Source organism: Selaginella moellendorffii, unplaced genomic scaffold (genome assembly GCF_000143415.4).
Source record: "Selaginella moellendorffii unplaced genomic scaffold, v1.0 SELMOscaffold_11, whole genome shotgun sequence".
Taxonomy (NCBI): Eukaryota; Viridiplantae; Streptophyta; class Lycopodiopsida; order Selaginellales; family Selaginellaceae; genus Selaginella; species Selaginella moellendorffii.
This window is the reverse complement of record NW_003314272.1, coordinates 1,051,048-1,077,716: the sequence shown is the minus strand read 5'-3', so window position 1 is coordinate 1,077,716 and position 26,669 is coordinate 1,051,048. Positions and strand designations below refer to the sequence as shown.

Below are 26,669 nucleotides of genomic sequence, written 5' to 3'. Positions count from 1 at the left end.
GCAAATTGGCCCTATTGTCGCCTTCCTTTGTTTGTCTCTCTCTCTTTCTCTCTCTCCCTGTTTTTATATCAGGTCTCTTGGACCTCTGGGTCGCCCTGAGGATAAATTCCCACAGAATTCCAGCTATCCCGGTATCGCTTCTCTTCCTCTCTCTCGCCCGCGATTGATCGTTTGAAATCGATCTTTCTTCCTCTGCAAGCTCTATAGCTCGTGCGCGGAAACGTTATCCCATCCCGCGCACGAATGTCGCTGGAGCTGTGCAGTAGCATGGGCCTCCTGGGATTCTTCCAGCAAGCCACCGATCACGATCCAGCCCCTGCCGCCGAAGATCGCCCACGCCCGAGAATGCCGGTTCTCACGCCGCCACTGCAGCTGGAGGCGTCGGATTCGTCGCCCGGCGGGGACGATGCCAAGTCGGCGACGTCGAGGATTGGCGGGATCGGGCGCTACCTGGATCTGTTCAAGGGCATGGGCGCCGACCTCTCGCGCTTCCAGGTGCCCGTCCACCTCAATTTCCCCAAGTCGCAGCTCCAGCTCTACGGCGAGATGGTCTACTGCTTCACCCAGGACATCCTCTCCCAATGCGCCGACGCCGCCACGCCCATGGATCGCTTCCTCCACGCCCTGCGATGGCACATCTCCGCCACTCGCCAGCCCCACTTTGGCAAGGCGCCATACAACCCCATCCTGGGCGAGACACACCACGCCTCGGTGGGCGATCTCAATGTCCTCCTAGAACAGGTGAGAAGAAGAAGCGCGAATATCCTCTAATATGCTTCGTCCATTTTTTTAGGTCTCTCACCATCCGCCCGTGAGCGCGCTCTATGCCACGAACGAGAAAAAGGGATTCCAGCTCCGATTCTGGCACCACGCGTCTCCCAGGTTCTATGGTGCGATCGTGATCTCTCTTTGCGCGATTTGGATCCCGGATTTTTTATGCATTTTCTTGCTCGATCTTCCAGGCAGCGGCGTCGATATCACGATCCACGGCCGCAGGCTCCTCAAGCTCGAGCGGCACGGCGAATCCTACGAGATGACCTCGCCCAAGCTGGGGTTCCGGTTCTTGCCCGTGCCCGGCACGGATTGGAGCGGCTCTACCACGGTGAGCTGCGCCGAGACGGGGCTCAAGGCCACGATCGTGTACAAGAACAAGGGATTCTTTGGATTACACGGCTCGAGCAGGAGGATCGGTGGCAAGGTCTGGGACACCAACACCGGGAACACGCTCTACGAAATCCATGGCAATTGGGACCAGTGAGTAGAAAATCACTCGCATTCTTCTCTTCTTTGTTCTTACTCAAGCTGTTCTTCCTCTCGCGAATTCCATTCTTCTTTTCTTTCCTCGATTCTTTCTCACGCTATCCGTCCTCTCGTGAATTCCAGGTTTGTTTATCTCAAGGAGAGCTCCAGTGGCACGACGAGCACACTGTACGATGCGAGGGCGGTGGTCGGGAAGCTCCGGCCTCCACAAGTGAAGAACCTCAACGTAAGAAACTCTTCCTCTTCTTCTTCCTCTAGCCATAGCTTGCTCTAACGCAAAGTTGGCCACAGGCAATATCACCCATGGAGTCGACGCTCGTGTGGAGCGGTGTGTCCGAGGGGATCTTGACGAGAGAAGTGGACAAGGCCCGGGCGGCCAAGCTTTGCGTGGAGGAATCGCAGCGAGCGCTCCGCAAGGAGAGGCAGGCCTTGGGGATCAAGTGGAGCCCAAAGTTCTTCACGCTGTCCGCCGAGACTGGCGATTGGGAGTGGCAGCATCCGGAGCACCCTGTTCCTCCAGCTCCACTCGTAGTTCCTCTTCCTTGAGCTTCTCGCCAGCCGAACTGTGGAAACTCGCCCTTGAGCTTCTCGCCGGCCAAGCACTTTCTTTTCGTGTGGAAAAACTCGCGCTTGAGCTTTCTCACTATCTCTTTTCGTGTGGATAAACTAGGCCAGAAAACCAAGCTCGCGGAAAGATCTGGAAAAGCCAGGGATGAGTTCCAAGCTTTCATCAAGAACAAAAGAGTTTTCTTCCATCTCCCACCTTGTATACAAGACTCGCGAGTTTACCACCTTGTTCATACAGAGACACGATCTTCTACTTTCTAAGATGCGTGGTATGCAACACGTTCCCGAATGCGTCGTAGAACTCTAGGAGAAACGAGCTGCGCCCCACGGAAGCCGAGACGAAGCCTTGGCCATCGTAGGCGAAGTGCAGGCCGTTCGCAACTGTGGCGGGGCGGATTCCTTGCCAGGATTTGGAGCCCGCGCCACTGGTGATGAAGGTGATCTTGCTGCAAAGACAAGCCATACCGAACATGAATGATCCGCGGGAATGGAAAGGTCATATGCGTACCTGTCCGAGTGTTTTATGTGCTCGAGACAATGGTCGTGGCCATTTATGTATGCGTCAACGTCGTGAGCCTGGAGAAGGAAGTCCCGAGTAAGCAAGAGTCAAGGAAATGGAGACTTTGTTTACCTCCAATACGGGTAGAATCTGGTCGAGGAGTTCTACGGAGTCGCCGTGGTGTCCAAAGCTGTGCATCGTGTGGTGGCCAACAACGATCTTCCAGGTTGCTCGAGACGACGCCAGCAATCTGTCGAGCCGCTGGAAGAAGCAACCCGGAAGACAGTTAGAAAAGAAATCGAGAGGAGAAGCTACTGGACGAGTTCCTATGCTACGTGAAAGCTGCGTCGCTTGCCTCGACTTGTGAGCGGAGCTGTTCTTGGCGTGGTGCCAATCCTCGCCAATCGAATGTTTGAGTTGCATTTGGCATCCAATACTCGTCAATGAAGGGGGTCGTGTCAATGAAGAACAAGTCCACGGAGGACTCACAGGCTCCTGCCACAAGCGACCAAAAGGTGTTTAAAGCTTTTTGTCAGGTGTTCTTAACAAAGAAAAGCAAAGTTTGACGATTACCTGTGTTGAGACTTCCACACAGTGATCTTCGCAGCTCAAACTCTCGCCTGCAATACCAACGCGAATCACGCTGTGTCATGGCCGGGTCAAGCTGCGCCAGAGCGTCTCCCATATAATCATGGTTGCCAAGAACTGCCGAGGAAAGACGAAACATAAAAAATTTGTTCTAAGTTCTAGAAGAGATGGAAAAGTCTTACTTGTGTACCACGGCTTTTGTAGGCTGGGAGCAGTATAAATCCTGCTGAATGAGGTCGTGAACTTTGGATCCTTAACACCGGTTAGTCCGGTGTTATAGAAGTTGTCACCGACCGAGATAACAAAATCGATATCGAGGAGCTCGCCAACTCGGCCCATCTGAGAAACCACAAGAAACAAATCAGTACACTGCAAGAACAAATCTCTTGCAAAGCTAGAAACTGAAAAGAAGAACAAGAGGAAGAAGAACCAAGGAATAACAAAAGAGGGAGAAAAAAAACGGTACCTGACTAGCAACAAGAGACTGGTTGTAGAACCCATTTCTTCCCCAATCGCCGATCACCAAGAAATTTAAGGGGAACTCCTCTTGCCTGGTGATGATCCCTCCTCCAGCCCTGGAGTAAAGCAAGCCCAGACCTAGAACCGAGACGAGCAGCAGCAACGACACCACGATCCAGAATCTCCTGGAATCATTAGCTCGCAGCTCCTCCTAGTAAATCAAAATCCACACCCACATTAGAATGCCGCATGCCCGATCGCATCTATCGCGCTACTTACCCTCGTCTTGGAGACAATGAGCGCCTCCTCCTCGTCGCTAGCGTGGCGATAGTCATCGCCGGCTCCCATTTTGCTCGAAATATCGCCCGTGACGCGATCAATCGATCGTTGAGCTGCGCGCGCGGCACCGGCCACACCCTAGCTAAGCCGATCGATCGATCGATGGATAGAAGGCGCGCTTGACAAGAACCCTCGCGATCAAACCGCGGCTACTTGGAAATGAGGTACACGACCGTACCACCATTGGAGATGGAAGTCCCACACGGTTATATAGTGACCAAATTTTCTGTTGCCTGTGTCTAGGTATATGCCGATTCGAATATCCTCGCGGGCATATCCACTGACACCAGCCGTCGGATGGCCGCCGGAACGGACGGCCCAGATCAAGCTTGTATCTTGCTTCACATTCACTGGCTGGCGCAAATGCTTCCAACAATGAATGGGAAGAATGGAATGAATTTAAAGGGAGACGAGCGAGCGAACGATCGAATGAATCTGGTTGAAAAATTCGTAACCTGCGAGCGATGGCGCTGGCGTTTTCTTTCTTCTAGAGATCGATTGGAATTCGCAAGCCGTCGTAGGCCAGGCGGACGTCTATTCCCTCGCTGAAATCCATCACCCCAAACGGTTGCTTGTATCACGCAAAGAAAACGAATGCCAAAGAAGAAAACGCGCTTACATCTTGGACCAGTTTGCGAGGAACTCGTTGTCGAGCTCATGGTCGAATTCGTGAGTCATGCCTACAAACAAGGCGCGCTTGGGGCGGATTCGCTTCACTGCCTCCAGGCTCTGCGAGCATGCATGAGTTCTTAGCAAGCGTACAAATCCAAAGCTTGTGTGAGAAAAACTGCTACCGCTACTGTGAAGTTACCTGAGGAAAGCAAAAGTGTGTGTTGTGCTTGTCCTTCTGCGGTACCGATCGAAGTATTAAAAAACGATCCGGCAAGGAAAAGATCAAAACTATACCTTGTACAAAGTGTCGAGGAAAAGCAAATCAACTTGTCCTCCACTTTCTTGCGAGATCACTACAGCATAGACAAATTATCTGAGTGGAAAGAGCACTAGAATATTATCATCTAGCTTACGCTGCTCGGTCTCGGGTAGAATCCTCGATACATCTGAGATGTATGCCACTCTGGACTTCCGTCCAAAGAGGAATCCAAGGCAGGGATAGTCTTCTCCATGCATTACCTGTTAGAAGAGAGAAACATAGGCTAGAACACTGGCAGCGCGAGAGAACTTAACTGGTAGCGGAGTGAACTCGAGGCCCTCCACATCAAACGGCGCGTCGCAGGACGTTTGGACGATCTTGTAGTTCAGCTGCGTCACTCGCCGGATCTCCTGCCCCTCCTTGACACCTTTCTGGACAAGGTATGGGAACTTCTCAGCTACACTGCGCCAAGGATGTTAGACTATTCGCGACGAAACTTACGTTACCTGTTCATGGTTTCCTGAGACAAGAAACAAGACAATGGCTTGATCCGGTTCAAGGAATTATACGGTTGCACGCCCCGTATCTCGTCAAGGCCTAGCATTGCATCAGCATGCTCATGTGTCAAAAGGATCTAGCAAACGAGAAATAAAAACTGGAGAAGGAGCAAATCAGAAAAGAACGCGAGAACTCACAGCATCGAGCCTGGGAACTTTGTTCGGCAAATACCAGCGAAGAACTTGCTCCTTGAAATGCTTGCCAGCGTCAATCTGGATGAATCGCAGCTCCCCATCACCATGCAGGAATTTGATGAGCAAGGAAGGATTGCATCTGATCGACCAAGTGAATGTTTCTAGCCAAAAAAAAAGAAAAAACTAGAAGAACAACGAACACACCTATAGTTTTTGTTGATCTGTGGAGGCAAGGCTATGGCCTTGTGGCACACGGCGCACGGCGGATCGCTGGGCCGCAGCAAGCACACCGGGCTTGGAACTCCCGTGGAAGATCCAGATCCTAAAACTATGAGCTCGGAGCCATCGCGCGCCACCGCTCCTCCATTCGCCTCCATCGAAGAATCTTGGTCTTTAGGGCTTCCAAGAAAATGGGAGTAGAACTTTACCATGCCTGGCATTCATGAGCTCCAGTTTCGATCGCAATGCCTGCCTCGATCGCATCTCGTCGTGCCGGACCTTGTCCGCGGCAAAGCAGATCCACGCGCAGGTTCTCGCGACGCATCGCAAGCTCAGATCGGACACCTATGTGGCGAATCTTCTGCTGCAAATGTATGGAAAATGCGGGAGCGTGGACGATGCCGCCCGCGTGTTTGGGTGGATCAGCAACAGGGATAGCTTCTCTTGGGTGCTCATGCTCTCGGCATTTGCCCAGAATGGGCATCTGGAGAGCGCCAAGCGTCTCTTTGATGCTATGCCGCTATGGACGCTCGCGGCCTGGAATGCGATGCTCTCCGCGTATGCCAGGAATGGATTCATCCAGAGCGCGAAGGGCATCTTTGACAAGATGCTGGAGAGGAATCTCATATCGTGGAACGCACTCCTCTCGGCATTTGCCCTTGCGGGGCATCTTGGAAGGGCTCAAGAGATCTTCGACGCTATGATCGAGTGGAATGTGGTGTCGTTAAATGCCATGCTGGGAATCTACTCTCGCAATAGTCAGCTGGCTCGCGCGAAATCACTCTTTGACAAGATGCCGGAGAGGGACGTGATTTCATGGACGACCTTGATCGCGGCAAATGCCCGGCATGGACACACCGAAGCAGCCAGAGCTCTGTTTGATGCCATGCCGAGAAGGGACCAGTTCTCGTGGAACTCAATGCTTTCGGGCTACATTGCAAATCATAACCTTGACAAAGCGAAAAACTTTTTTGATCATATGCCCGAGTGGAGCCTTGTGTCGTGGAACACTCTAATCTCCGGGTATGCCCAGTCGGGGCATCCAGAGGAGGCACGAAGCGTGTTTCTGGAAATGCGCGAGCGGGATCTAGTGTCTTGGAACGCTCTTCTAGACGCTTATGCACTGCATCGAAAGGTGGACGAAGCAAGATTTGTTTTTGATACAATCCCGGAGAGAAATCTCGTTTCTTGGACGCTAATGATCAATGCATATGCCGTGGAAGGGCATCTGGAGGAGTCTAAGTATTTGTTCCAGAAGATGCCCCTGCGCGATGTGGCAGCGTGGAACGCGATGCTGTCAGCTTATGCGAGAAGGGGGCTTCTAAACCACGCTAGAGCTGTGCTTGCCGCGATGCCTGAGCGCGATACAATCTCTTGGAATGCAATGCTCAACGCGTACACAAGCAATTGCCAGTACTTGCAGAGCTTGGAGCTCCTCAAAGTCATGGATTTGGAGGCAATCCAGTGTGATGAGACCTCTTTTCTAAGCATTCTTCACGGATGTAGTCACGCTGGAGATTTGCGCTCGGGATGGGCATGTTTTTGCTCCATGGGAATGGATCGTGCCATGAATCCAACCAAGGAAATCTTCTGCTGCATGACTGATCTCCTGGGTCGTGTTGGGCATCTAGATAGTGCCACTGACCTTGTGACTAGCATGCCGTATGTCCCCGGACTGATTGATTGGCAGTCCCTCCTGGTTCGCAAGGGCAGATTCTTGAAGGAGGCATTGGACATTGATTCAACGAGTGGAGCGCCATATATTCTTGTTTCCAACATGTGCACAATTGAAGATCCCTCTTGATTAAACATGATCATGCTAAGCTTCGCTATGAACAGGATGAGTGCTGGAAGATGAAGTGGTGGAATAAAAAATGGGATAAAATATATATTGAAAAATAAGGATTAAACTGTTAATTGTTCTTATTTTTTAAACTTTAATCTAACAACTGAATCCGTGGAAGGAAGGATGATCCAGAAGTCGATGGATAGCTTTCTGGATCCCCCCACAACGGTGAGGAGGTTGAGGCCCTGCAAGGGGGATGTGCTTGATCTGGGGCAGCAGCCCATTAAGCTACATGGGAATAGTTGTGACTATGCTACTTTTGTCTTCTTCTTGGAGCAACTCAAGGTGGGGGTCTCAATCCCTATCAAGGATTGCAGGAGCAAAGGGTATGCTATTGTCAAGGATGATGAGGTGTGGGAGAGGGTCAAGGATTACTTGCCAAGGTTGTGGTTAGTAGCTAAATGGGAATCAAACCATCCCATTTAATTTTGTGTTTATAAATTAATTGACTAATTTTTAATAGATACACTAAAAGTACCATCAAACAAACTAATATTTCACTGATTCCCATTGACTTTTGCCTTTTTTCTGTGATTTTTCACTAATCTTTGCATTCCTTCTGCAATTTCCAAGAAAATTAAATTAAAAAATTAAGAAATTTATATTTCTTTAGCAGTTGGTTGGCTTGAAAAAAGCAAAACCTGGAATCCTCTCAAACCGAAACCAAGCAAAACCTTTCAGCTGCAATGCACCCAGGATTATTCTTTAAGCCCTAAAACCCGGTCTATGGCAAGCGCAATGGTGGCGGCGGCCGAATGGTGGGCAGGTATTGTTGGAAAAACGGCAGATTGGTATGCGGCAGGCGCGGTAATCGAGCTCCCAAAGGCATGTGTCAGTTTGGCAGCCATGTCTTCTCATATCTTATTTGTAAGAGATGTTTTCGATGCGCTCTACAAAGAGATTGTATCAGAGCTTGTGACACGCGAGTTCGCCCTGTGCCATTTGAATGGCAATTCCGGCGTGGGCAAGTCGGCGTTTCTCTGGTACTTCATCATCCGGACCGGGATTGACAATCCAGAGTCCATAGTTCTCTATGAGACTGGTGTCTGGGTGTGGGAGTTTCGTGGCAGCGGGGATCTTCGGGTGGTGCCAAAGAAGAAGTATCCGTTCGACGTTATCCATTCGCCGGCAGTTACCTTCCATCTGATCGACCAAAGGGTCTACCCTGACCGACCCATTGGCAACCGAGCGCTTGTGGCGGCATCGCCAGACGACACGAATACGAAGGATATCAGGAAAGTGCGCCTGACCTATACGTTCTATCTGCCACCATGGGACAGGGGGGAGTTTGGTTTGCTTCTCGCTGCGTGGAACTCGGCGGCGAACAAGATGACGGGTAATGACGCAAACGATGTAAGGTTGAAGGTCAAAGCTGCTGATTTAGTGTTCGCCTGGTACGGTGGCATCCCGCGGCATGTTTGGGATCAAGAGGTGCGAAATCTAACGGAGAAATACTTTCATTCGGACGTGATGAAGTGCCTGGCGAATACCAAACTCAAGAATTTATCGTTCATCCTACAGAGCTCTCGCAATGCCAAGGACATATCTTGGCGCTTGTTCCACTTCAATGTCACGCCTGGCACCGGTTTCAGAGAGTTTCAGTACACGTTTTGCTCGGAGAAGGTCGCCAACCTCTACGCTGACTACCTGTGTAGAACCAACGTGGACAAGATCCGCAGCTTTCTTGAGGCTTCTCAGCCGTTCAGCGAGTACTCAGCCCTGAGAGGCTTCGTTTTCGAGCAATATGTCATCGGGCAGGCGTTGTCACAACAAATTATGGTGATGCCGATTGTGCTTTTTTACCATTTGAATGCTTTTATTTTGCATGTTATAGGTTGACACTGCTCACTGCCATCGTTGTTCCCAAACCGACAATCCAAGCGCGGATGTTATGGTTTCGTGGATCCAGTGCAGAACCTGCCTGCGCTGGTACCATCCCAGATGTGTCGACTTGCAATGCAAGTTCCAGTTTAAATACGAGTGTGCAAGTTGCCAAGGTGAGCCAAAGGCTCTGGTAGCATCTCCTTCCGGCCCTGGTCTTGTTCTACGATATTACGAAGGTGATCTGGAAGACGCTTTGGTCGCAGCTGGTTAGTATCTGATTTATTTATTTATTGATTTCCTCCTTTCTACCCTGCAGGTGAGGATGCGATTAAGTATATGTGGAGGCCCCTTCGAAAGAACAATGCGGTGTTTGATTTTGTGCTGTTACCACGCACGCTGGGACAGGCTACCGTTGCTTGTACTGACCACAAGCCCGTTCTCGAGGCTACAATCAAGGCGCAGCAGGCTCTGAAAGCCTGGAGAGAGCTGTTTTATAACAGCGGCCATCCCGACAACGATGAAACTCTGCTGGTTTTCTTTTTACCCCCGGATTCTTATCGCGGCTTCAAGTTCCAGAAGTACCGATCATCTAGAAAGGTTTCTCAGAAAGCTATCAGAGGTGAGTGATTTCACATGAGCAAGAAGTATGTGAAGTTAGAGCTTCTTTCTTTACCAGGGATTGTGCAGTGTAAGGTGGCCGTGCCGGTGTCTGGAAGTCCTTATGTAGAAGAGATGAGCCACGAGATGGATGTGGTTTCTCTAGATGTGAACTTACCAGGGACTTGGGAGGAGGCTCTCGGCTGCATAGAGTCTGAGGAAACTTTAGAAGATCCACCGGAGAAGTCACTTGTCCAAGAAAAGCTCCAATATTGGAAGAGGGACTTGGTGTGTCATAGAAGCGAGCTGGACGACTTGGAAAAGATACGTGACATTGCAGATGGTAGGGTGAAGCGCAAACGTCTTCAATCATTGTGCAAGATGTACAAGATCAGAGCCAATGCCACCAACGAGGAGATGCTGTTTGATCTGGCTGATCTTCGAAGTAAAAGTAGAAAAACTGCTTAGTCAAAGCTCTTGTTCTATATTTGTTTCCTCTCTATGAACTATGGTTGCATATGCTTAACTTTGATAAATTAGTCTAGCAATCTCTAAGAAAGAATGGTTGAGAACAATGGCGGGGTCAAGAAAATTGGCTAAGACTGGCTATACCGTGAGAATTTACGGCCCATATAATTTAACAACACCGTATTTTATCAACAAGGCCTTCATGATTCGGATTTTTCCATTGTACACATCAGTGTTCAGGTTTCGTTTAGAACTGGGAGTCTGGACCGCTGGAACTTCGTCACCAGGAATCGCTTGGAGCCACTCCTCAAAAACCGAAAACGAAAGAAATAAAAAAGGAAAGAAAGACAAAGCTCGTACCGACGCAAAGTGTTTGTTCTCCACGTGCTACCATTAAATCAATTAAAAAAAACCCGAGGAATCCAAGAATGATATAAAAAATATATAGCAATGCGTACCTGATCGCTCTCATCCAGGCTGAGGATGCATGCCGTCATGGAACCGTTTAAAATTGCTACGCACAGGCAGCTGAGCATTCTTCATCCAATCTACCTCCTGCTGATTCCGCACTTCCAATTTCAAGGCTCGCCAAGCGCTGATCAATGCATCAGGAATCATCACGACGGGAAAGTACTCCATAGAACTTAGTGCTGTCATCTATGGATCGCTGTGGAGATTCGACCAAGAGGGACTTCCAGTTGACTTGATCGCAAGGAAAGGGGATTTCTAGCTTGAAACTCTTATGCAGTGGGCGGACTGAACATCTGGAGTGCATTGAAGCAATGGGTGACAGACTACGCAGACATTTTCTACAAGAACGATGCTTCAGTCCGGGATGGCACTGAACTCCAGGCATGGTGGCAAGAAATCGCGAATGTTGGTCACGCAGACAAGAAAGCTGGATGGACAGACATGAAAACAAAAGCAAACTTGATCGAGGCCCTCACCACCATGATTTGGATCCCATCGTACCACCGTAACTTTGGCTAGTGCGCATACGCTAGATTCCCAGTGAACAGGCCGACCATCGCTCACAAGCTCAATCCTGACGAAGACACAGAAGAACATAAACAGCTGCAAATAAATGGGGAGAAATTCTACCTCTCATCCTTCTCCGCCAAAGCCGAAGCTGATGACAACCACTGAGATCCTCTCCGCGCACTCATCCGACGCAGAGTACCTGGGCACGCAGCCGGAGCATCACTGTTTTTCCACGACAGCCGGAGCACTGGACGAGCGACAAACAGGCGCTGGATCCATTCGCGCCATAGTGGAGTCGGAGGCAGAAGTGATGGCCAGGAACGCGGAAAACCTCCACGGCCTTGTCTACATACTCCTCGCCGGGCATCACTGGCCAAGGCGTCCCCAACAGACAGTCTTTGTTACTGCCAACTTATCTATAATATATAGATCCAGCCATGCCAGCCGTCAGATGGAGGGGTAATTGTCATTTCTTTAACTATGTTTTACTGAAATATTTTAATAAAATTTTATTGTCTGGCACAGTGTTGTGAGAGAGAAAATAAATTTAAAACATGTGATATGCACGTTTGGGCAAGAATCAAAATGGCATTTCTGGCTCCCTTAATTCCATTCCCACTAAACAATGCCCCCTCAATTGTGATGAGATAATATATAAATCAAAAACACTTTACCAACTAAACACTTTATGCTGAGTAAATTTTCTATGATTTTAGAATTAGGGTTCTTCATAATTTATAATAAACTCTCTCTCTTACACACACACGCCAAGAACTCACAGATGAAGGGTTAATCGTTGTTACAATACAGCCCGGATGCTGCTTGAACCCTTGCTTGGCCAGCAATTCACGTACTGCAAGCACTAGATCCTTCACTCTCCGCCATGCAGCTCCAAGGCCACAAACTGGTCACTGTCATCAAAGCCGCTGCCACGTGAAACGAGCCATAGAGTTCCATGCACTGGTTTTGCAAACTCCACTATCCGACTATAATATGGAACGTGTTCCAATAAAACTTACAGGACTTTTTGAACAAATCAAAATGGTTTGCCAAACCAAGGCACCACAGTGGCCATCCTGACAAGACCACCTTCGTGCATGAATTGTATCATGGTTTAAGGGCATATGGATTGTGCACAGCAGAGATGCGAGGGTGTTGATTGAGAACTATAACACCCAGCCTTGACACATAGAATTCCAGGTGAGATATTTGTTCTGCAACTATAACACTCAGCCTCGACTCATATAAGTCTAGGTGCAATATTCGAATTTTTTTTATCAGTCTTGCCGGCAACTAGTTTTTCCTAGTGGGCAGGATTGTCAAAGTTGAAAAGCACCCGAATGCAGATTCTTTTTTGTTGAAGAAATTGACATTGGTGAAGACATCATAAGTCCTTTGTGAAACAAATAAATTGCACCGAGAAGATGCTGCAGCTACCATGGAAACTATAGCTGAGTAGGAACAACAAAATGATGAATGGATAAAAACTGAAGAAAATGAGAAAGTGTAAAAAAATACTCTTTTTCCCGCAGTGCATTTAATAGATTTTGGATGAGAAATCAATTTTCAACAAGCCTACCTTACTTGACATTATGAGCAGCTCTGCTTATCAGCTTATCATCTGAATTTAATTCGCAAGGAAACCAATTTTTTGTCTCATAACCTTTACATCTCATCCTACACTCCAGAGTTTATATTCACTTTTAATGTGTTACATGCTTAATAGTAAAAGTTGAAAAATATTTATATATAAACTAAATTTAGAAGTGATGCAAAGAATGTATTTTACTCATTTGTATGTACGTTATATATAGAATTTTTATTAAAATATAGATATTACTTATCACAAAAACTTTAGGAGAAAAATTAAATAACGCAATTCGAGAAAGATAAAATAAAGTTTTTAGAAAGGTCTAAACAAGTTCAAATGAGAGTTGAAAGGTGGTCCACAGCACTGTAGATTGTGATGCCACCCAGATCACCACTCTTAAAATGACTTTTTAACCACGAGCGCGAATTCCAGTGTTCAAACTGCAGAGAGGAGAGGACGACAAGCAGGCAGGCAGGCAAGCAAGCAAGCAAGCAAGCAAGCGCCATAAACGCACATGGACTCACTGTTCTACGTTGCCTTTGCCGCTTCTACCACCTATAGGCTGGGAACTGGACTGGAGATCCTGGAAGAGACATGGATAGACTTGGACTGCAGCACCACTGCTGCTGCTCTTGTTGCTGACCAAGCCGCCCCCAACTTCCACAACTTCTTAAAGTGGTGAAAGGGGAACACACAAAACACCAGATGCCTGCTGCTGCTGCTGCGGCTGCGCCAAAAACACGCCCACAAACACGCACATGAATGAATGAATGAATGAATGAATGAATGAGTGGATCTTGATCGCAGGACCATGATCGCCTAATCCCCCAGCACCAGCCGTAGCAATCAATCAAAAGAGACACCAGCGAAGAAGCAAATTTAAAAACTCTGGCTGCAAGTTCGTGCTTGGGTCGTGCCGCCAGCAGCAAATTTATTTGTCAAGGACACCAAGAAAGCCAGCAGAACAGCGAGGCACACCATCCTACCGGCCAGCGATCACACGCGCACTCTCGCGCTCTTGGCCCGCAGCGAAGCAGCCAGCCAGTCACGAATTCAATGTGCGTCCAACCGAATCTTCCAGGAAGCACGAAGAGAAGAAAAGTTATAATCTGTCCATTATCATTCAACCAAAGAATTCTCTAAGACATTCACACAACCAGCTTGATCCCTGCTGTACATAAGAGTACCAGTCTCAAACGCTTTTGAAGAAGGAAGGAAGGAGGATCGAGAAGAGGTGATGAGAAGAGAAAAGAAGAGTGAGAGAGTGAGAAAGGAGAGAAGAAAGCCCAAAAACTCCCGCAAGATCCGATCTGTACGCTGGTAAACTAAAATCGTCCGCCCGCCCTCGAGTGTTATCGCTGTTCCGATTGCTGTTGTCACTCACGCAGCCTTGACAATGTGCCTGTAGACCACCGATTTCTTCTTCTTGGACAAGGAGTTGTCGATGGAGAGGACCACCTTGCCGGGCTCCGAGGCCTTGAACGAGTTCCGGATGGGCTCCTCTAATTGCGCCGAGATCTTCTTCGTCTTCACGATGATCGTCGTGTAGCCGCCCTCCTGATCCGGTTGGAACTCGGCGCCATAGCTCACCTCGCTCCCCACCACCACCAAGTCCCAAGTGATGCTCGATCCGCCCTGTTAGAAAAACAAAGGGTGAGATTTTTCAAATCCGGACGAATATTCCAAACCCGCGAAAGAATATTCGCGCCGGGGGGATATTCCCCGCATATGCGGTGAACCGTGGTACTCACCGTGGTTACTGCCAGCTCGACCGTCTTCTTTTCCCCGGCTTTGATTGGTAGCTCCGTGACAGGGGCGTCGGCGCCCGAGAACTCCTCGTCCCCGGCCCTGCCCAATCCACCGTACTGGATGGGGACCTTCTCGGGCGAGATCAGCCTGGATTCCAATCCAGAAATTCCAGATCAATCCCAGAGAATTCGCATCGAGTGAGAGAGAGGAACTTACTTGAACAATGCCTCGGTCGATTTGCCCAGCCGTGTGACCACGAATTTGTTCTTCTGGTGCTGCGTGAGGAAGGGGCTGAGCAGCGAGAAGACGGCGCTGTAGTACCATGGAACATTGATGAACACCTGCGAGATCGATCGATCGATCGATCGGCCAAATTGAGTGAGCAAACAGAGATCTTGCGAGGAAGAGGATGATACTCACATTCTTGATGACCAGCTCGGGGTAATTGTCCTGGAGGAGGCTGATCGCCTTGAGAAGAACACTGCGCACCTTCTTGGCCGGCCATGGCGCGTTCTTGAGATCGATCACCTGGAGCAGCGCATTGGGCGTGCTCGGCTCCAGCTTGAGCATCTTGACGCCCTTCTCCTGGAGCTGGACCCTCCAGCGCAGGAACCTGGCGGCGTCGTCGCCAAACACCTTGGAGTAGAGATCCTTGTCCTGGAGGACGCCAAACACGTTGTAGCACACCGGGTGCCCCTCCTTGTCCTCGCCAAACATGAATGCCATGCCATCGAAGTCGGCGCCCAGCTCCTCGTCCAGGATCTCGTCCGCCTTGAAGCTCTTGCGCCACAGCACGCAGTTCTTGAGCATCGCCAGCGCCTGCGAGACCTTGAAGTCGCGCGCCTTGAGGAACTTGCCCAGGATCACGTCCGTGCGCTCGTCGCCCTCGGTGTGGAGCAGCGGGATCCCCCACAGGAACACGTCCTCGGGCGGCGTCTCCGGCTCCTCCACCGCCTTGGGCTCCTCCTCGATCTTCTCCTCCGCCGCTGGTGGCGCCGCTGGCTCTGCCACTGGCTCTACCGCCGGCTCTACCGCTTTCTCGCTCGATTCCACCGCCGCTGCCGCTGGCGCAGGCTCCTCGGGAGCTTTCTCCTCCGCGGCTTCCTCATCCAGCTTCTTCGTCTCCGCCACCTCCGTGGTGGTGGCGGCGGCGGCGGCGTCCTTGGGCTCCTCCTCCTTGGCGGGCTCTTCCTTGGGCGGTGGTGGCGGAGGAGGTGGCACGAAAGCGTTGGCTTTGATCGCCTCGGCCACCTTGAGCTTGAATTCCTCAAGAGCTTTCTTCTCCAGCTCCTCCTTGGTGGGCTTGGGCGACTTGGGTGGCGCTGCCGGCTTGGCCGCCGCTACATCTCCGCCCTCCTCCTTGGCTGGAGCCTCCTCTCCTCCTTCCTTGGCTGGCGCTTCCTCTCCCTCCTTGGCCACCGCCTCCCCTGCTGGCGCTGGAGGAGCTGGTGCCGGAGCTTCCGGAGGAGACGATTCCTTCACAGGCTCCTCGGCAGGAGCGACAGGCTCTGGCGATTTAGTGACCTCTGTTACGTCCTCTGCCGCCATCTATGATTGACTATATTCCCTCCCCACACACTCTCTCACACTCTCCACGCTCTCACAAACTCACACAACACTGCAAATTAAGCTCCCAAGTGAGGGTTGAGGGAAGAAATCCCCACTCTCGCCTTTGATCCCCGATCGATCGAATCCAAAATCTCTTGGAGGAGTTTCGTCGTCGGCTATTCCTCGGCGCTGTCCCTGTTCTTCAATGCTGCGACCCCTTGTTCATTCATTTTCATAGCCAATGCAGCCTCCAAATTTACGGCGGCGTTATTTACCTCGGATCCTCCACAGCGCCTGTCTGTTATTTTATTCCACTTTTTACCCAACCTCTCCCCTCCTTGGCCTGTCTGTTTTTACCATTCCGCCCGTTCTTTTCTTCTTGGCAAGGGTGGCATGAGGTGGCCAACGGGCCCCGCCGCCAATGCCAGCCAATGGCGTGCATGCGCATGGCCATGGCCATGGCCATGCCACCCACGCACATGGTGGGGGAGAATGTGGGGAAAGACCCGCCCCGCATGACGCATGTCGCGTGTGCGGCCACATGGCGTCCAGCCATACGTGGGACCCAAGCACCTTTGCCGGCCGTACCCATGACCCCCCACCCATGTGTATGCCCATCTGGCATCAAGCGCATATTCTATTATCTTATGATTCACGTCCGGAGAATATGCGCCGAATTAGGGCTGGCATCCACATTACGCGGCCCATGGATATGGCTGGCCTTGGTAAGCAATGGGACAAAGACAAGCCAGCTAAACACGCATGCCGACAAGGCTGCCAGCTTGTGGCAAGGGAAAGGTATCGCGACATTTGGTGGTTGGAAAAATTCTCTTCTCATCCGTCCCCTCCCCATTGTGGGGATGATCGCCGCCCTTCGTCAGCCCCAAAGGCCTGGACAAATCCTCCTTTGTCTCCTGGCATGGATGGATCGCAGCAGCGTTGTGACAAGGAATTAGGGTTTTGGAACATTCCTGGAGCCCTAACTCTAGGGACCACTTTCGCGGCGGGAGGAGTTTGATCTTTTGGATTGGAGCGTTGAAACTACAAGGGCCCTTGCTAGATCCCCTAGATCACCATAAAGAAATCGCTTGGAAGAGATCCAGGGGTCAGGATCTTACAAGGAAAAATGTGGGCGCGTGGAGATTCGAGCGCAATGGGTGGATTTTGGAGGAGCAGGGATTTTTTCCACTGGCTCCTAGTTGAGCGTTTGCTACTCTATCCAGATCTTCCAAAGGGTTTTACTTGTGATTATAGAATCGAGAATCGAAAGAGACAGCGGCAATCCACTTGTGATCCGAGAAGAACGAAGATTTTCTATGATTCCACTTTAATTCTAAACTGTGCGCATGCCCTAAAAAACTTGAGGTAGCCGTTAGTTGGAAAAAAGAAATATCTAGAGAGAATGTGACTGACGTGGCGGTATCCGAGCCGTCGGCCTAGAAAGATCCGTTAGCTAGACAGATGCCTAACGGCTTTCTTTGTACGGTGCTGGGGTGTACGAGCTCTGTCAGTGGAACCGAGGTCCCCTCGGGCTAGGGCTAACCACGGAGCAGTGGCGCGCGGCGGCTAGGGAAAGCGCGCTCGATATCCAACGCGATCTTGCGGTAAGGCGGCTCCTAGAATCCGGGAATGCGGAGGCGGCGGCGATAGAACAAGCCGCCTATCGCCGCCGCGCGGATTGGCCAGGTTTACACTGCGGCCCAGCGATGTTCGCCGCGATGCTCGACTCGGAGGAGGATGGATGGTGGGAGGCGGTGAATCCCAGCTCGGACAGCGAAGGAGAGGGCTCTCCAGGGTTTTGCGGTACGGATTGCTTCGACCAGCTGCCCGACTCGCTCCTCGTGTTGATCCTCAACAAGGTGGGCGATATCAAGGTGCTGGGGAGGTGCTGCGCCGTTTCCAAGCGATTCCAGGCGCTGGCCGCCCACGTCGAGGACGTGACCGTCAAGGTCGACTGCGTGATCTCGGGCGAGGACTGCAACTTGAGCGGCAAGAGCAAAGGCTTCCTTGGCCAGCTGATGCGATTGGTCTTCGGGAGCTTCGTGAGGCCGCTCCAGCTCCTCCAGCACTTCCTGGGGCCGAGGAAGAGCGCCGTCCTGGCCGAGGTCTCGCACCATTCCCCCAGCGAGGTGCTCAAAAGCTTCAAGGTGATCCGCCACTTGAGGATCGAGCTCCCTGGTGGCGAGCTCGGGATCGAGGAAGGGGTGCTGCTCAAGTGGAAGGCCGAGTTTGGGAGCACGCTGGAGAGCTGCGTCATTCTCGGGGCCGCGTCCATGGTGGAGGCCGATGGAAAGTGGCCAGCAGCGAAGGAGCTCGAGGAGCCCGAGGAGGGTGGCGATGGCGGATGCATCCCGGACTCGTTCTACACCGACGGGGGCTTGAAGAAGCGGGTGGTGTGGACGATCAGCTCGCTCATCGCTGCGTCAGCGCGGCACTACTTGCTCCAGCAGATCATCTCGGATCATCTGACGCTGGAGACGCTGGTTCTCACGGACGCGGACGATCAGGGGCTGCTGTGCATGAGCAAGCGGCAGCTCCACGACTTCAGGGACAAGCCGGTGGCGGCGTCCGCGTCGTCGAGCAGGACGCAGGTACCGGATCTCAACATGAAGCTCTGGTACGCGCCGAGCTTGAGCCTCCCCAATGGCTGCTCCATGAAAGGCGTGACGCTGGTGGCCATTCGGCCGAGCGAGCGGCCGACCACCAAGGAGGACGATGGTTTCATAGCTCGAGCTTTCGGGGAGCCGTTCAAGACCGCCGCTTGCCTGCTTGCGAGGCGCCGGACTTACTTGCTGGAGATGAATTCCTTCTGACGAGAATGACTGGATCATCGTTCTTTCATCCGGCTGTGGATGAAAAGCCCCATGGAAAGTTTCGCGTGGCCAAAGTGGCCACTGTATCTGTAATTATTCTAGAGTACTTCCATGCAAGATGTATTTTTATGCAAGATCGTCACAGAAGATCTGTCCTTCATTAGTTCCAAAGATTCCAGCCAACTTTACAGATGAAATGGTCCATCGCGCGGCCAAAGTGGCCACTGATTTCTAGAGTACTTCCATGCAAGATATGCAAGATCGTCACAGAGATCTTTCCTTTAGTTCCTAAAATTCCAGCCAGATGAAATGCTCCATGGCCCGGCCAAAGTCTGAGATCTATAATATTCTAGAGTACTTGGCAAGATGTATTTCTATGCAAGATTGAATGGTCACAGACGATCTTTCCTTTAGAAGTTCCCAAGATTCCAGCCAGATGAAATGCTCCATCGCGCGCGGCCAAAGTCTGATATCTATAATATTCTAGAGTACTTCTCAAGATGTATTCCCACGCAAGATTGAATGGTCACTGAAGATCTTTCCTTGAGAAGTTCCCAAAATTTCCAAGCTTGACGTGCCAACTTTTCCATGATACCTGGATCGCGCAGCCAAAGTGCCGATGTTTATGCAAGATTGAATTGTCACGCAAGATAGAAGCTCCAAAGCTTGATAAGTTGCCAACTTTCGTCCAGCCAAAAAACCTCTAAGCCATGCTCGCGACGATGAGATATGGCGCGGCATTCGCGATGGACGTGCGGCTCGAGGACTGATACTTTGCAATGCGCGCCGCTCGATCGTCGTCCCTGTGGCTCTTGCAAGCCGCGAGCAAGCACTGCCAGTCCTGGAACTCGGGCTCAAACGGCATGCTGTGGATCACCTCCTCGGCCTCGTCCAGCCGCCCCGCCCGTCCCAGCAGATCGATCACGCAGCAGTGGAGCTGCTTGCTGGGAGGATCCAGCCCAAAGTCCTGGGCGATTGATCGAAAGAGATGGATGCCGGAGCTCGCGTCGCCGCGGTGCGTGATCCCGAGCATGACGCAGATGAAGGACATGTCGTCGGGCTCGAGGCCTTGCATGGCGATGGAGGAGACGATCCGCGCGGCGCGGTCGTGGGCGCCATGCTGCGCGCACGACACTGCCATCGCGTTCCAGGCCGCGAGGCTTGGATCGGGCATTCGATCCAGCGCCTGGCGCGCACGGTCCAGCAGGCCCTTGCGCCCCAGCGCCGCGATCATCACGTTCCAACACACGGCGTCGCGCTCCGGCATGGAGTCGAAGAGCTGTTTTGTCTCGTGGACGAATCCGTTGTGGGCGAGCACGATGAGGAGCGAGGTCCAGGAGAAGCGATCGTGCTCGGGCATCTGGCCGAAGATCGAGAGGGATTCTTGGAGATCGCCGGCGTTGGCATAGGCTGCTAGGATAGCAGACCATGCAACCACGTCCCTGGCGGGCATTGAATCAAAGAGAGATTTTGCTTGATAGAGGTTTCCGGCTTGGGCGTGAGCGGATAGAATGGAGGTCGAGGCCAGGAGATCCAGCTCCGGCATTCGATCGAAGAGATCCATCGCTTGGGCAATTTGCCCCTTCTGGGTATGTACAGTGAGTAGTGAGTTCCAAGAAACAAGATTATGCTCCGGCATATTGTCAAAGAAGGTTCTAGCTTGAGCAAGTAATCCGTTCTTAGAGTACGCATTAAGTACTGTGTTAAGCGACACCAGATTTGTTTCTTTCATCTCGCTTAGAACAGCTTTCGCTTTAGACAAATACCCATTCGCGGCAAATGCTGCGAGCATAGCATTGCACGAAACTAAGCTCCACTCCGGCATAGCTTCAAAGAGTTTCCTTGCGTTTTCGATATCGTTGCTGCGCGAGTGAGCTGAGAGTATGCTAGTCCAAGTGATCTCGTCGGCCTCCGGCGTTGAATCAAACAGGTTCTTAGCCTCGTCCAGTTGCCCGAGCCGGGCAAGCACCGAGAGCATCGCATTCACGGCCGCCAGGTTCCACTCCGGCATGGCCACGAACAGCTGCCGCGCCTGGTCGAGTTTGCCGCTCTGGGCATAGGCAGAGAGCATGAGTCCCCAGGAGTAGCGATCTCTGGACGCTGCAGGGATGGAATCGAAGACCCGGCGAGCGCTATCCACGCTGCCACACCGCGCGTAAGCCTGGATCATCATGTTGGAGAGGAGGAGCGATTTGGATGCCGTGATCTCCCGGAGGTGGAAGACTCGCGAGTGGGCATCCTCCGCCTCCGCGAGCGACCCACACGATCTGATAAGCTTGATGCATTGGTCCATCCCCTAAAGAGTTCGCTTCCATTCTTCTCTCTCCACATTTCTTTGCGCCACCTTTCCCAAATGCTGTGCCCTAATTCTTAACGTAAGGAAAATGTTCTATAATGGTTTTTGACTTTCTTTGACTGTTAACCTTTTTAGAATTTCTTTCACCTTTTATGCCAGTGTCAACTTCGTCAACTGCTTTGGCTTTTTCGGTTTATAAGAATTATTGCATCGCCAAGTTGATTCCAATTCAATGAGAAACTTCTCATAGAAAATCACTGCAACTTGGGATGTGACCACTTTGATTTCGCAGCGACAGTGGTAGGCTAGCATAGAAACCCCACTCTTCTTCGCCATCTTTTTCACAACCTCCACGAGATGCTCTCCAAACAAAAGTACCCCTCCTTGCTTTTCTGTTCTCTGTCCCTCCAGATCTACGGCGGCATCGCCCAACTTGAAGCTCAAAACAAAAACACAAAGAAAGAGACAAGAGAAAGAGATTGGTCTTTTTGCAAAAACTTTCGTTTTATTCCCATGATCCAGAGCTTGGCAAAAACCACATTGTAATCTTCCACTGTACAACCAGCCCCACCGCGGCCACTCGGTAACGAATGGTGTTAGAGATCGAGCGAGAGCTCCCGTCGCTAGCAGCACCAAATCCCCAAGAAGAGAAGAGAAGAGAATGAGAAGAACAGCAAAAAAAAAACGAGAAAAACCTCCGCTCAGATCAGCTGAAAACGATGAATGGGGTTAGCATGAGTGAGTTCGAGAGTGTGTAGTACCACCACTAAAGCTACGAAACAAACAAACGAAAATGGCCCCCCTCCTCCATAGCCAGAGCCAGCCAGCTTGCCTGTCACTTTTTTCGTTCCTCCATCGCTCCATCTCTTCCTGCTTTTGATCCAGAGCTCTTCGAATTCGTCCAGTAGTAGAGAGGAGGATCCCACCGCAGAAAAATCGCCAGGTCCGCGCATGCAAGCCCCGTCCCTGGCAGGAATCTCGGCTGCTTTTGTCACCTTGTTTGTTCCAAGCTTTGTACTCAACCTCACTTTAGCCTGGCTTCGTTCCCCTCGTCACAGCCCGAGTGACAAAAAAGCTTCTTTCTGCTCGCCTTGCCTTGCGTTGCTTTGCCTTGCTTTGCTTGGCGTGTGGGAGAGAATATCTCCCTCCCTCTCTCTCAAAGCACAAAGCTTTCAAAGCCTTTCCCCCTGCGCCACCTTTTCCCTCTCACGGCCTCTCCTGGATCTCGAGCCGCGCGGCCTCGAAGATATGGGAATGGAGCTTCCGTATCCATCCGAAAGAGAGAGCCTCCGGGAAGAAGCTGAAGTTTTATATCCTCCTCCTTTTCACTCCGTCGTGTCGAGCTCGTTGTTGCGTGACTTGTGCTCAAGCTCGCGGTAGCAGTGGGAGCAGGCGCTGCTAAACTCGGCCAGCCGGCTGAACACCACCGGCAAGTCCATCTCCAGGATCCCCACCGTCATCTTGCGCGTGATCTGCATCGCCCGCGTGAACCCGTCCCTCTCCTCGTCCACCCTCTGCCGGAACGCCTCCAGCGCGTCCCTCTTCTCCTGCAGCGCGTCCCTCTTCTCCTTGAGCGTCTCCTCCGGCGTGGTGTTGGTCTCCGCCGCCAGCTTCTTCTCCAAGTTGTTGAGCGCCAACGACTTCTTGCTCAGCTCCTTGGCCATGGACTCGGCCCGCTTCTGCGCCCGCGTCTCGTCCTCCTGCTGCCGGACAATGTTGTGGATCTTCTCCGCGAAGCTCTTGATCGCCTCCACCAGCTCCTGCTCCTGCAGCCGCTCGAGCGCGTCGGTCCAGGCCTGGCACAGCGCCTGCACGGGGGGCCGCCTGTCCGACTTCCGGTCTGGCGTGTAGATGCTGAGCCGCAGCCACGAGTTTAAGTTGCGCAGGTACTCCTTCTGCTTGGTCACCAGCGACGCCAGCCCCCGCTGCCACTCGTTGAGCGCCACCTCGAGCTGGACCGTCGCCTGCTTGTGCGAGTTGCTCGTCGCCTCCAGCGGCGAGCTCCCGGCCCCCTTGAGCCGGTTGGCCTCGTTCTTCTGCCGCTGGTGGCAAGCGTCCATGTTCTTCCACATGATCATGGTCCTGGAAGAAACCAAAGTTTGCATAAGAACATCTATACATTCACGAAAGCTTACGCTTCGAGCAGCTCTTTGAGCTGTTGGAAGAGCTCCCGGTCGGTGACCTCCTGAATCGACTGGGACGTGGCCTTCATGGCCTGCATGGACACTTGCATTTGCGTCTCCAGCATCTTGATGGCGACGCGGGTCTTGTCGATGGCCTCGTCCCTCGCCCCGCGCGCGTCCAGCTTCTTGAGCAGCTTGCACTTGCGCTCAAACTCTGCGCTGATGGAATCATTTTCCTGCCACCAACTTTGGTGAACACGAATAAGAGAAAAACCCAAACGCTAGGCAAAGACGTGACGAGGGGGAAGCCTTTCTCACCTTTACCTCCACGTACAGCTTCTTCTCCCACGCGTAGAGCTTGTCCAGCGTCGTCGCATGGCCGCTGCCGCCGCCGCCACCACCTTTCGCCGAGACGCTGCCGGCAAAGTCGTCGCTGGACGAGTCCTCGCTCCACGAGAAATGCGACCTCGGCGAGAACTGCGACCGTGACATCGCACGGAAGATTCTGGCAGACCGCTCAGTCAGTCCTACACACATCACAAAACACATGCGATCAGTGATCTGATCACAAAAACCTCTCTCTTTCCAAAGTGTACTTGCCTCGAGTATCCAAGAAACTATGACTGTGATTCTTCCGTGCCTCCAGGAGCCGAGAAACATCCGATCCGAAGCTGGACGCCTTGAAAAGCTCCTTCTCGATCCCCCGGAGCACGTCCCACAGCTCCCGGTCCTTTTTCGGCCCCAGCGACGCGAGAGGCGGCGGTGGCGGCGGGGGAGCCTCCGCCTCCACGTCCGTCTCCTTGTAAGACGTCGACGCCTCGTCCTCCTCGTACAAGCTCTTGGTCGCCTCCGCGAGCTTCTTGTACCCCTCCGTCTCGATCTTGAAGTTGATATCGTCCCCGGAAGTTCCAGAGCTCGAGGCCATGTCTCGAGCAGCTTCATGGTGGTGATGGCGATCGTGTTCTTGGTCTTCTTCTTTCGGGTGGTGGAACTTAAACTTCTCCGGCGGCGGCTCCTCCGCCACGTCCATCTCGGGCTCCTCCTCCACCACGATCTCCTTCTGCTTGTCTTTCTTCTCCGGCTTGTGCGTCTGCGTCCCCTTCTCGGCCCTCTCCACCAATCTCTCCACTTTCTCCACCACTTTCTCCACCTCCTCCACCATTTTCTTCTTCGCCTTCTCCAGCTTCCCTTCCTTCTCCACGGTCTCGGCCTTCTTCCTCGCCGCCTCCTCCCGCTCCTCCTCCTCCTCGGCAACTTTCTTCTTCTTGGCCTTGGCCGACGGCGGCGGCGACTCCTCGCGCCGCCTGTGCGGCGGTGACGCCATCTCCAATGCAGGAATGTCCTCCTCCTCCATGGCCCGCTTGAGCTCCTCCTCGTCCTCCTCCACCACCTGCTGGAACGGATGCATCATCGACGGCACCGCGAAGATCCCGAAGATGTCCCACGACGGCGCCGAGTCGGGCTGCTGCATCATATACGCCGAATTGTAGCCCGAGTAGTAGTCCGAGTTGTCCGAGACGGGATAGGCCGAGGCGACCGAGGCGGAGGACGTACCGCCGGCAGTACCGCGCGGCTTCCCGGGCTGGGGGATGTCACTGTACAGCCCATCTGGCGGTGCATCCGCCTCCATGTAGCGCTGGTAGGCGTCGTCGTCGTCCCCGCCGCGCTTGGGCAGCACCACCGTGATGGGATCCGCGGGCTTGCTGCGCAGCGCCATGGGGCGGAGCTTGACGCGCCGGACGATCTCCTCCACGAAGAAGTCCTCCTCGTCCTCGGGCTTCTTGCTGTTCTTGAGCGGCGGCGTGGTGGGCGTGGCCGGCACGGGCGTGGAGGAGGCGGAGGAGGCCGAGGCGGAGGAGGAGGAGGCGGAGGAGAGCTGGTCCCGGAACTCGCCATCCGTGAACTGCTTGAATGCGCCGCCAAGGTTCTTGAGCGACGCCAGGTAGTCGGTGTGGGCGAGCGCGTACTGGTTGCGCCATCGCACCGCGTGCTTGATCGTGCGCTTGCGTGCCCGGCAGCGCGAAATCCCGGCCTCGTTCTGGACCTTGGATCCAGTACACCCCATGATCTATCCCCTATCTATCCTTCCTCCTTGGCTGCCAAGAAAGAAATCTTTGTTCCTATCGCTACCTATCTATCCAGACCATGCTCGAGCAAACCCTCTTGGTGCCTCTCCCTCAAGTGGGATTGGAGAGGAGCGAGTGAGAGCCAAGGCCGCCGCTAGTTCTCCACAGAAGAATCCATATCCCACTGCCCATTCTCTCGAATCTCTCGGGGAAAAACGCTCAAGAAACACGCGTGCCGGCGATGAGGATCAAAGAGGACGAAAAAGCAAAGAACCTGTCGAGGAAGTAGCGATTCGTTGCTTTGCTCGCTTTCGGTCGCCTATGTTGACTCCATAGCTGGGCTTCTTCTTGAGCTCCTTCTTCTATCCCTTTCCCTCTCTTTCTTCCTTCTTCTCGGACTGCCCGATGGATCGCGAGAGCCCGAGAAGACTGACCGAGCTCTACGAGGGCCGGCGCCTTCTCCTTCGATCCAACCCTCTTCCTCTTTCTCTCATCCTAATTTTTCTTTTTCTCTTGCGTCCTATCGCGAGAGTTTAAAGTAGGTAAATGTGGGTCGATTTTCCCCAGCTCCCTAAAATTTGATTTTCTAGCCCGGAAAGATTCTCGCCAAAGATTTTAGACCTTGGACTTTCTTTACCCGCGTAACTCCGCGGGGTAAAACATTTCGCCCTGCGATGCGATATGCTATGCGTGTTGTGTTGGAAGGACCTGGAAGTTTTTTTTCACTTTTTTATTTCCTTACCGCCTTTTATTTTTATCTCGTCGGGAATGCTTCATGTTCCCATCCAACGCTCGCCATCGCGCCACGTGGCGCGGAGGATCAGACCCCCGGTTGACACTTCGTTGATCCCACGGAGAAACTTTAGTTTCCCGGGCGACTCTCGCTCGATTTTCTTCGCCTTTTTTTCTTCGCTTTGATCGATTCTGTCCTTCGTGTTGACGCATCTGATTGCTGCCGTTGCTTGATTGCCGGGGGAGTCTCTAGCTTTTGAGATGCTGCGGGGCTGCTGCAAGAGAAACAAAAAAAAAAGAAAAGAAAAGAAAAAAAGAACACGAAGAAAAAAACTTAACTTTAGAGCTCTCGAGAGAGGGCGGGGCGGGGTCCTTTGCTCCAACTCAAAGGGCACGCGAACTATTCCTCGATTCCTCAGGCTCGTCCCCGAATCGTCCTTGCACGCGTTCGTGTGTTCTCGTCGCTTGGACGTGTCATGCCTCGCCTGTTGCGTTGTTGCCCATGTCAGATCGTCACTCACTCGCGTAGAAGCTCAATTGT

The 26,669-nt window shown here is 52.3% G+C and overlaps 7 protein-coding genes and 2 pseudogenes across 8 annotated transcripts; 4 read left to right on the top strand and 5 right to left on the bottom strand.

Annotated features, from left to right (window-relative positions):
- The first annotated feature begins 118 nt into the window (after positions 1–118).
- LOC9650941 (oxysterol-binding protein-related protein 4B) lies at positions 119–2,016 on the top strand. Of its 2 annotated transcripts, XM_002968957.2 has the most exons (5): positions 119–741; positions 794–890; positions 963–1,254; positions 1,384–1,486; positions 1,552–2,016. In XM_002968957.2, the coding sequence occupies exons 1-5, from the start codon at positions 244–246 to the stop codon at positions 1,804–1,806; spliced, it is 1,245 nt and encodes a 414-aa protein (XP_002969003.2). In that variant the 5' UTR covers positions 119–243; the 3' UTR covers positions 1,807–2,016. The 2 variants fall into 2 exon arrangements, with proteins under 2 accessions (XP_002969003.2, XP_024529346.1); XM_024673578.1 differs by lacking the exons at positions 1,384–1,486; positions 1,552–2,016 and having other exon boundaries at positions 963–1,258.
- Positions 2,017–2,130: 114 nt separating this feature from the next.
- Positions 2,131–3,721, bottom strand: LOC9650940 (purple acid phosphatase 3). Its single transcript, XM_024673911.1, has 6 exons — positions 3,653–3,721; positions 3,381–3,584; positions 3,097–3,253; positions 2,682–2,821; positions 2,459–2,587; positions 2,131–2,403 (listed from the first exon to the last, which is right to left on the bottom strand). Exons 1-6 carry the CDS (start codon positions 3,719–3,721, stop codon positions 2,131–2,133), a joined length of 972 nt encoding a protein of 323 aa, XP_024529679.1.
- Positions 3,722–4,039: 318 nt separating this feature from the next.
- Positions 4,040–5,692, bottom strand: LOC9651683 (annotated as a pseudogene).
- A 25-nt stretch (positions 5,693–5,717) lies between these two features.
- LOC112346004 (pentatricopeptide repeat-containing protein At4g02750-like) lies at positions 5,718–7,298 on the top strand. Its single transcript, XM_024673910.1, has one exon. It carries the CDS (start codon positions 5,718–5,720, stop codon positions 7,296–7,298), a length of 1,581 nt encoding a protein of 526 aa, XP_024529678.1.
- Positions 7,299–10,687: 3,389 nt separating this feature from the next.
- Positions 10,688–11,375, top strand: LOC112346002 (annotated as a pseudogene).
- Positions 11,376–13,894: 2,519 nt separating this feature from the next.
- On the bottom strand, positions 13,895–16,382 carry LOC9651682 (patellin-6). Its single transcript, XM_002968679.2, has 4 exons — positions 14,971–16,382; positions 14,767–14,891; positions 14,553–14,697; positions 13,895–14,436 (listed from the first exon to the last, which is right to left on the bottom strand). The coding sequence occupies exons 1-4, from the start codon at positions 16,096–16,098 to the stop codon at positions 14,182–14,184; spliced, it is 1,653 nt and encodes a 550-aa protein (XP_002968725.2). The 5' UTR covers positions 16,099–16,382; the 3' UTR covers positions 13,895–14,181.
- A 1,210-nt stretch (positions 16,383–17,592) lies between these two features.
- LOC9650938 (F-box protein At5g46170) lies at positions 17,593–19,099 on the top strand. The gene has a single exon (XM_002968955.2). The coding sequence runs from the start codon at positions 17,805–17,807 to the stop codon at positions 18,909–18,911; it is 1,107 nt and encodes a 368-aa protein (XP_002969001.2). The 5' UTR covers positions 17,593–17,804; the 3' UTR covers positions 18,912–19,099.
- Positions 19,100–19,614: 515 nt separating this feature from the next.
- LOC112346001 (pentatricopeptide repeat-containing protein At4g02750-like) lies at positions 19,615–21,204 on the bottom strand. Its single transcript, XM_024673907.1, has one exon. It carries the CDS (start codon positions 21,202–21,204, stop codon positions 19,615–19,617), a length of 1,590 nt encoding a protein of 529 aa, XP_024529675.1.
- A 482-nt stretch (positions 21,205–21,686) lies between these two features.
- LOC9650937 (nitrate regulatory gene2 protein) lies at positions 21,687–26,668 on the bottom strand. The gene is made up of 4 exons (XM_024673575.1): positions 23,931–26,668; positions 23,649–23,857; positions 23,343–23,566; positions 21,687–23,289 (listed from the first exon to the last, which is right to left on the bottom strand). Exons 1-4 carry the CDS (start codon positions 25,393–25,395, stop codon positions 22,533–22,535), a joined length of 2,655 nt encoding a protein of 884 aa, XP_024529343.1. The 5' UTR covers positions 25,396–26,668; the 3' UTR covers positions 21,687–22,532.
- Between the last annotated feature and the right edge of the window lies 1 nt (position 26,669).

Bases quoted from the DNA above. Each gene is read 5' to 3' on its own strand.
- LOC9650941 (XM_002968957.2), top strand. From the start codon at position 244: ATGTCGCTGGAGCTGTGCAGTAGCATGGGCCTCCTGGGATTCTTCCAG. The intron at 742-793 runs GTGAGAAGAAGA...CCATTTTTTTAG, and splicing joins TCAATGTCCTCCTAGAACAG to GTCTCTCACCATCCGCCCGT. The intron at 1,487-1,551 runs GTAAGAAACTCT...AGTTGGCCACAG, and splicing joins CACAAGTGAAGAACCTCAAC to GCAATATCACCCATGGAGTC.
- LOC9650937 (XM_024673575.1), bottom strand. From the start codon at position 25,395: ATGGGGTGTACTGGATCCAAGGTCCAGAACGAGGCCGGGATTTCGCGC. The intron at 23,858-23,930 runs GCAAGTACACTT...TGATGTGTGTAG, and splicing joins TAGTTTCTTGGATACTCGAG to GACTGACTGAGCGGTCTGCC. The intron at 23,567-23,648 runs GTGAGAAAGGCT...AGTTGGTGGCAG, and splicing joins AGCTGTACGTGGAGGTAAAG to GAAAATGATTCCATCAGCGC.
- LOC112346004 (XM_024673910.1), top strand. From the start codon at position 5,718: ATGAGCTCCAGTTTCGATCGCAATGCCTGCCTCGATCGCATCTCGTCG.
- LOC9650940 (XM_024673911.1), bottom strand. From the start codon at position 3,721: ATGGGAGCCGGCGATGACTATCGCCACGCTAGCGACGAGGAGGAGGCG. The intron at 3,254-3,380 runs GTACCGTTTTTT...GTGGTTTCTCAG, and splicing joins AGTCTCTTGTTGCTAGTCAG to ATGGGCCGAGTTGGCGAGCT. The intron at 2,588-2,681 runs GCAAGCGACGCA...TGCTTCTTCCAG, and splicing joins AGCTCCGCTCACAAGTCGAG to CGGCTCGACAGATTGCTGGC.
- LOC9650938 (XM_002968955.2), top strand. From the start codon at position 17,805: ATGTTCGCCGCGATGCTCGACTCGGAGGAGGATGGATGGTGGGAGGCG.
- LOC112346001 (XM_024673907.1), bottom strand. From the start codon at position 21,204: ATGGACCAATGCATCAAGCTTATCAGATCGTGTGGGTCGCTCGCGGAG.
- LOC9651682 (XM_002968679.2), bottom strand. From the start codon at position 16,098: ATGGCGGCAGAGGACGTAACAGAGGTCACTAAATCGCCAGAGCCTGTC. The intron at 14,698-14,766 runs GTAAGTTCCTCT...ATTGGAATCCAG, and splicing joins TCGACCGAGGCATTGTTCAA to GCTGATCTCGCCCGAGAAGG. The intron at 14,437-14,552 runs GTGAGTACCACG...TTTTTCTAACAG, and splicing joins TCGAGCTGGCAGTAACCACG to GGCGGATCGAGCATCACTTG.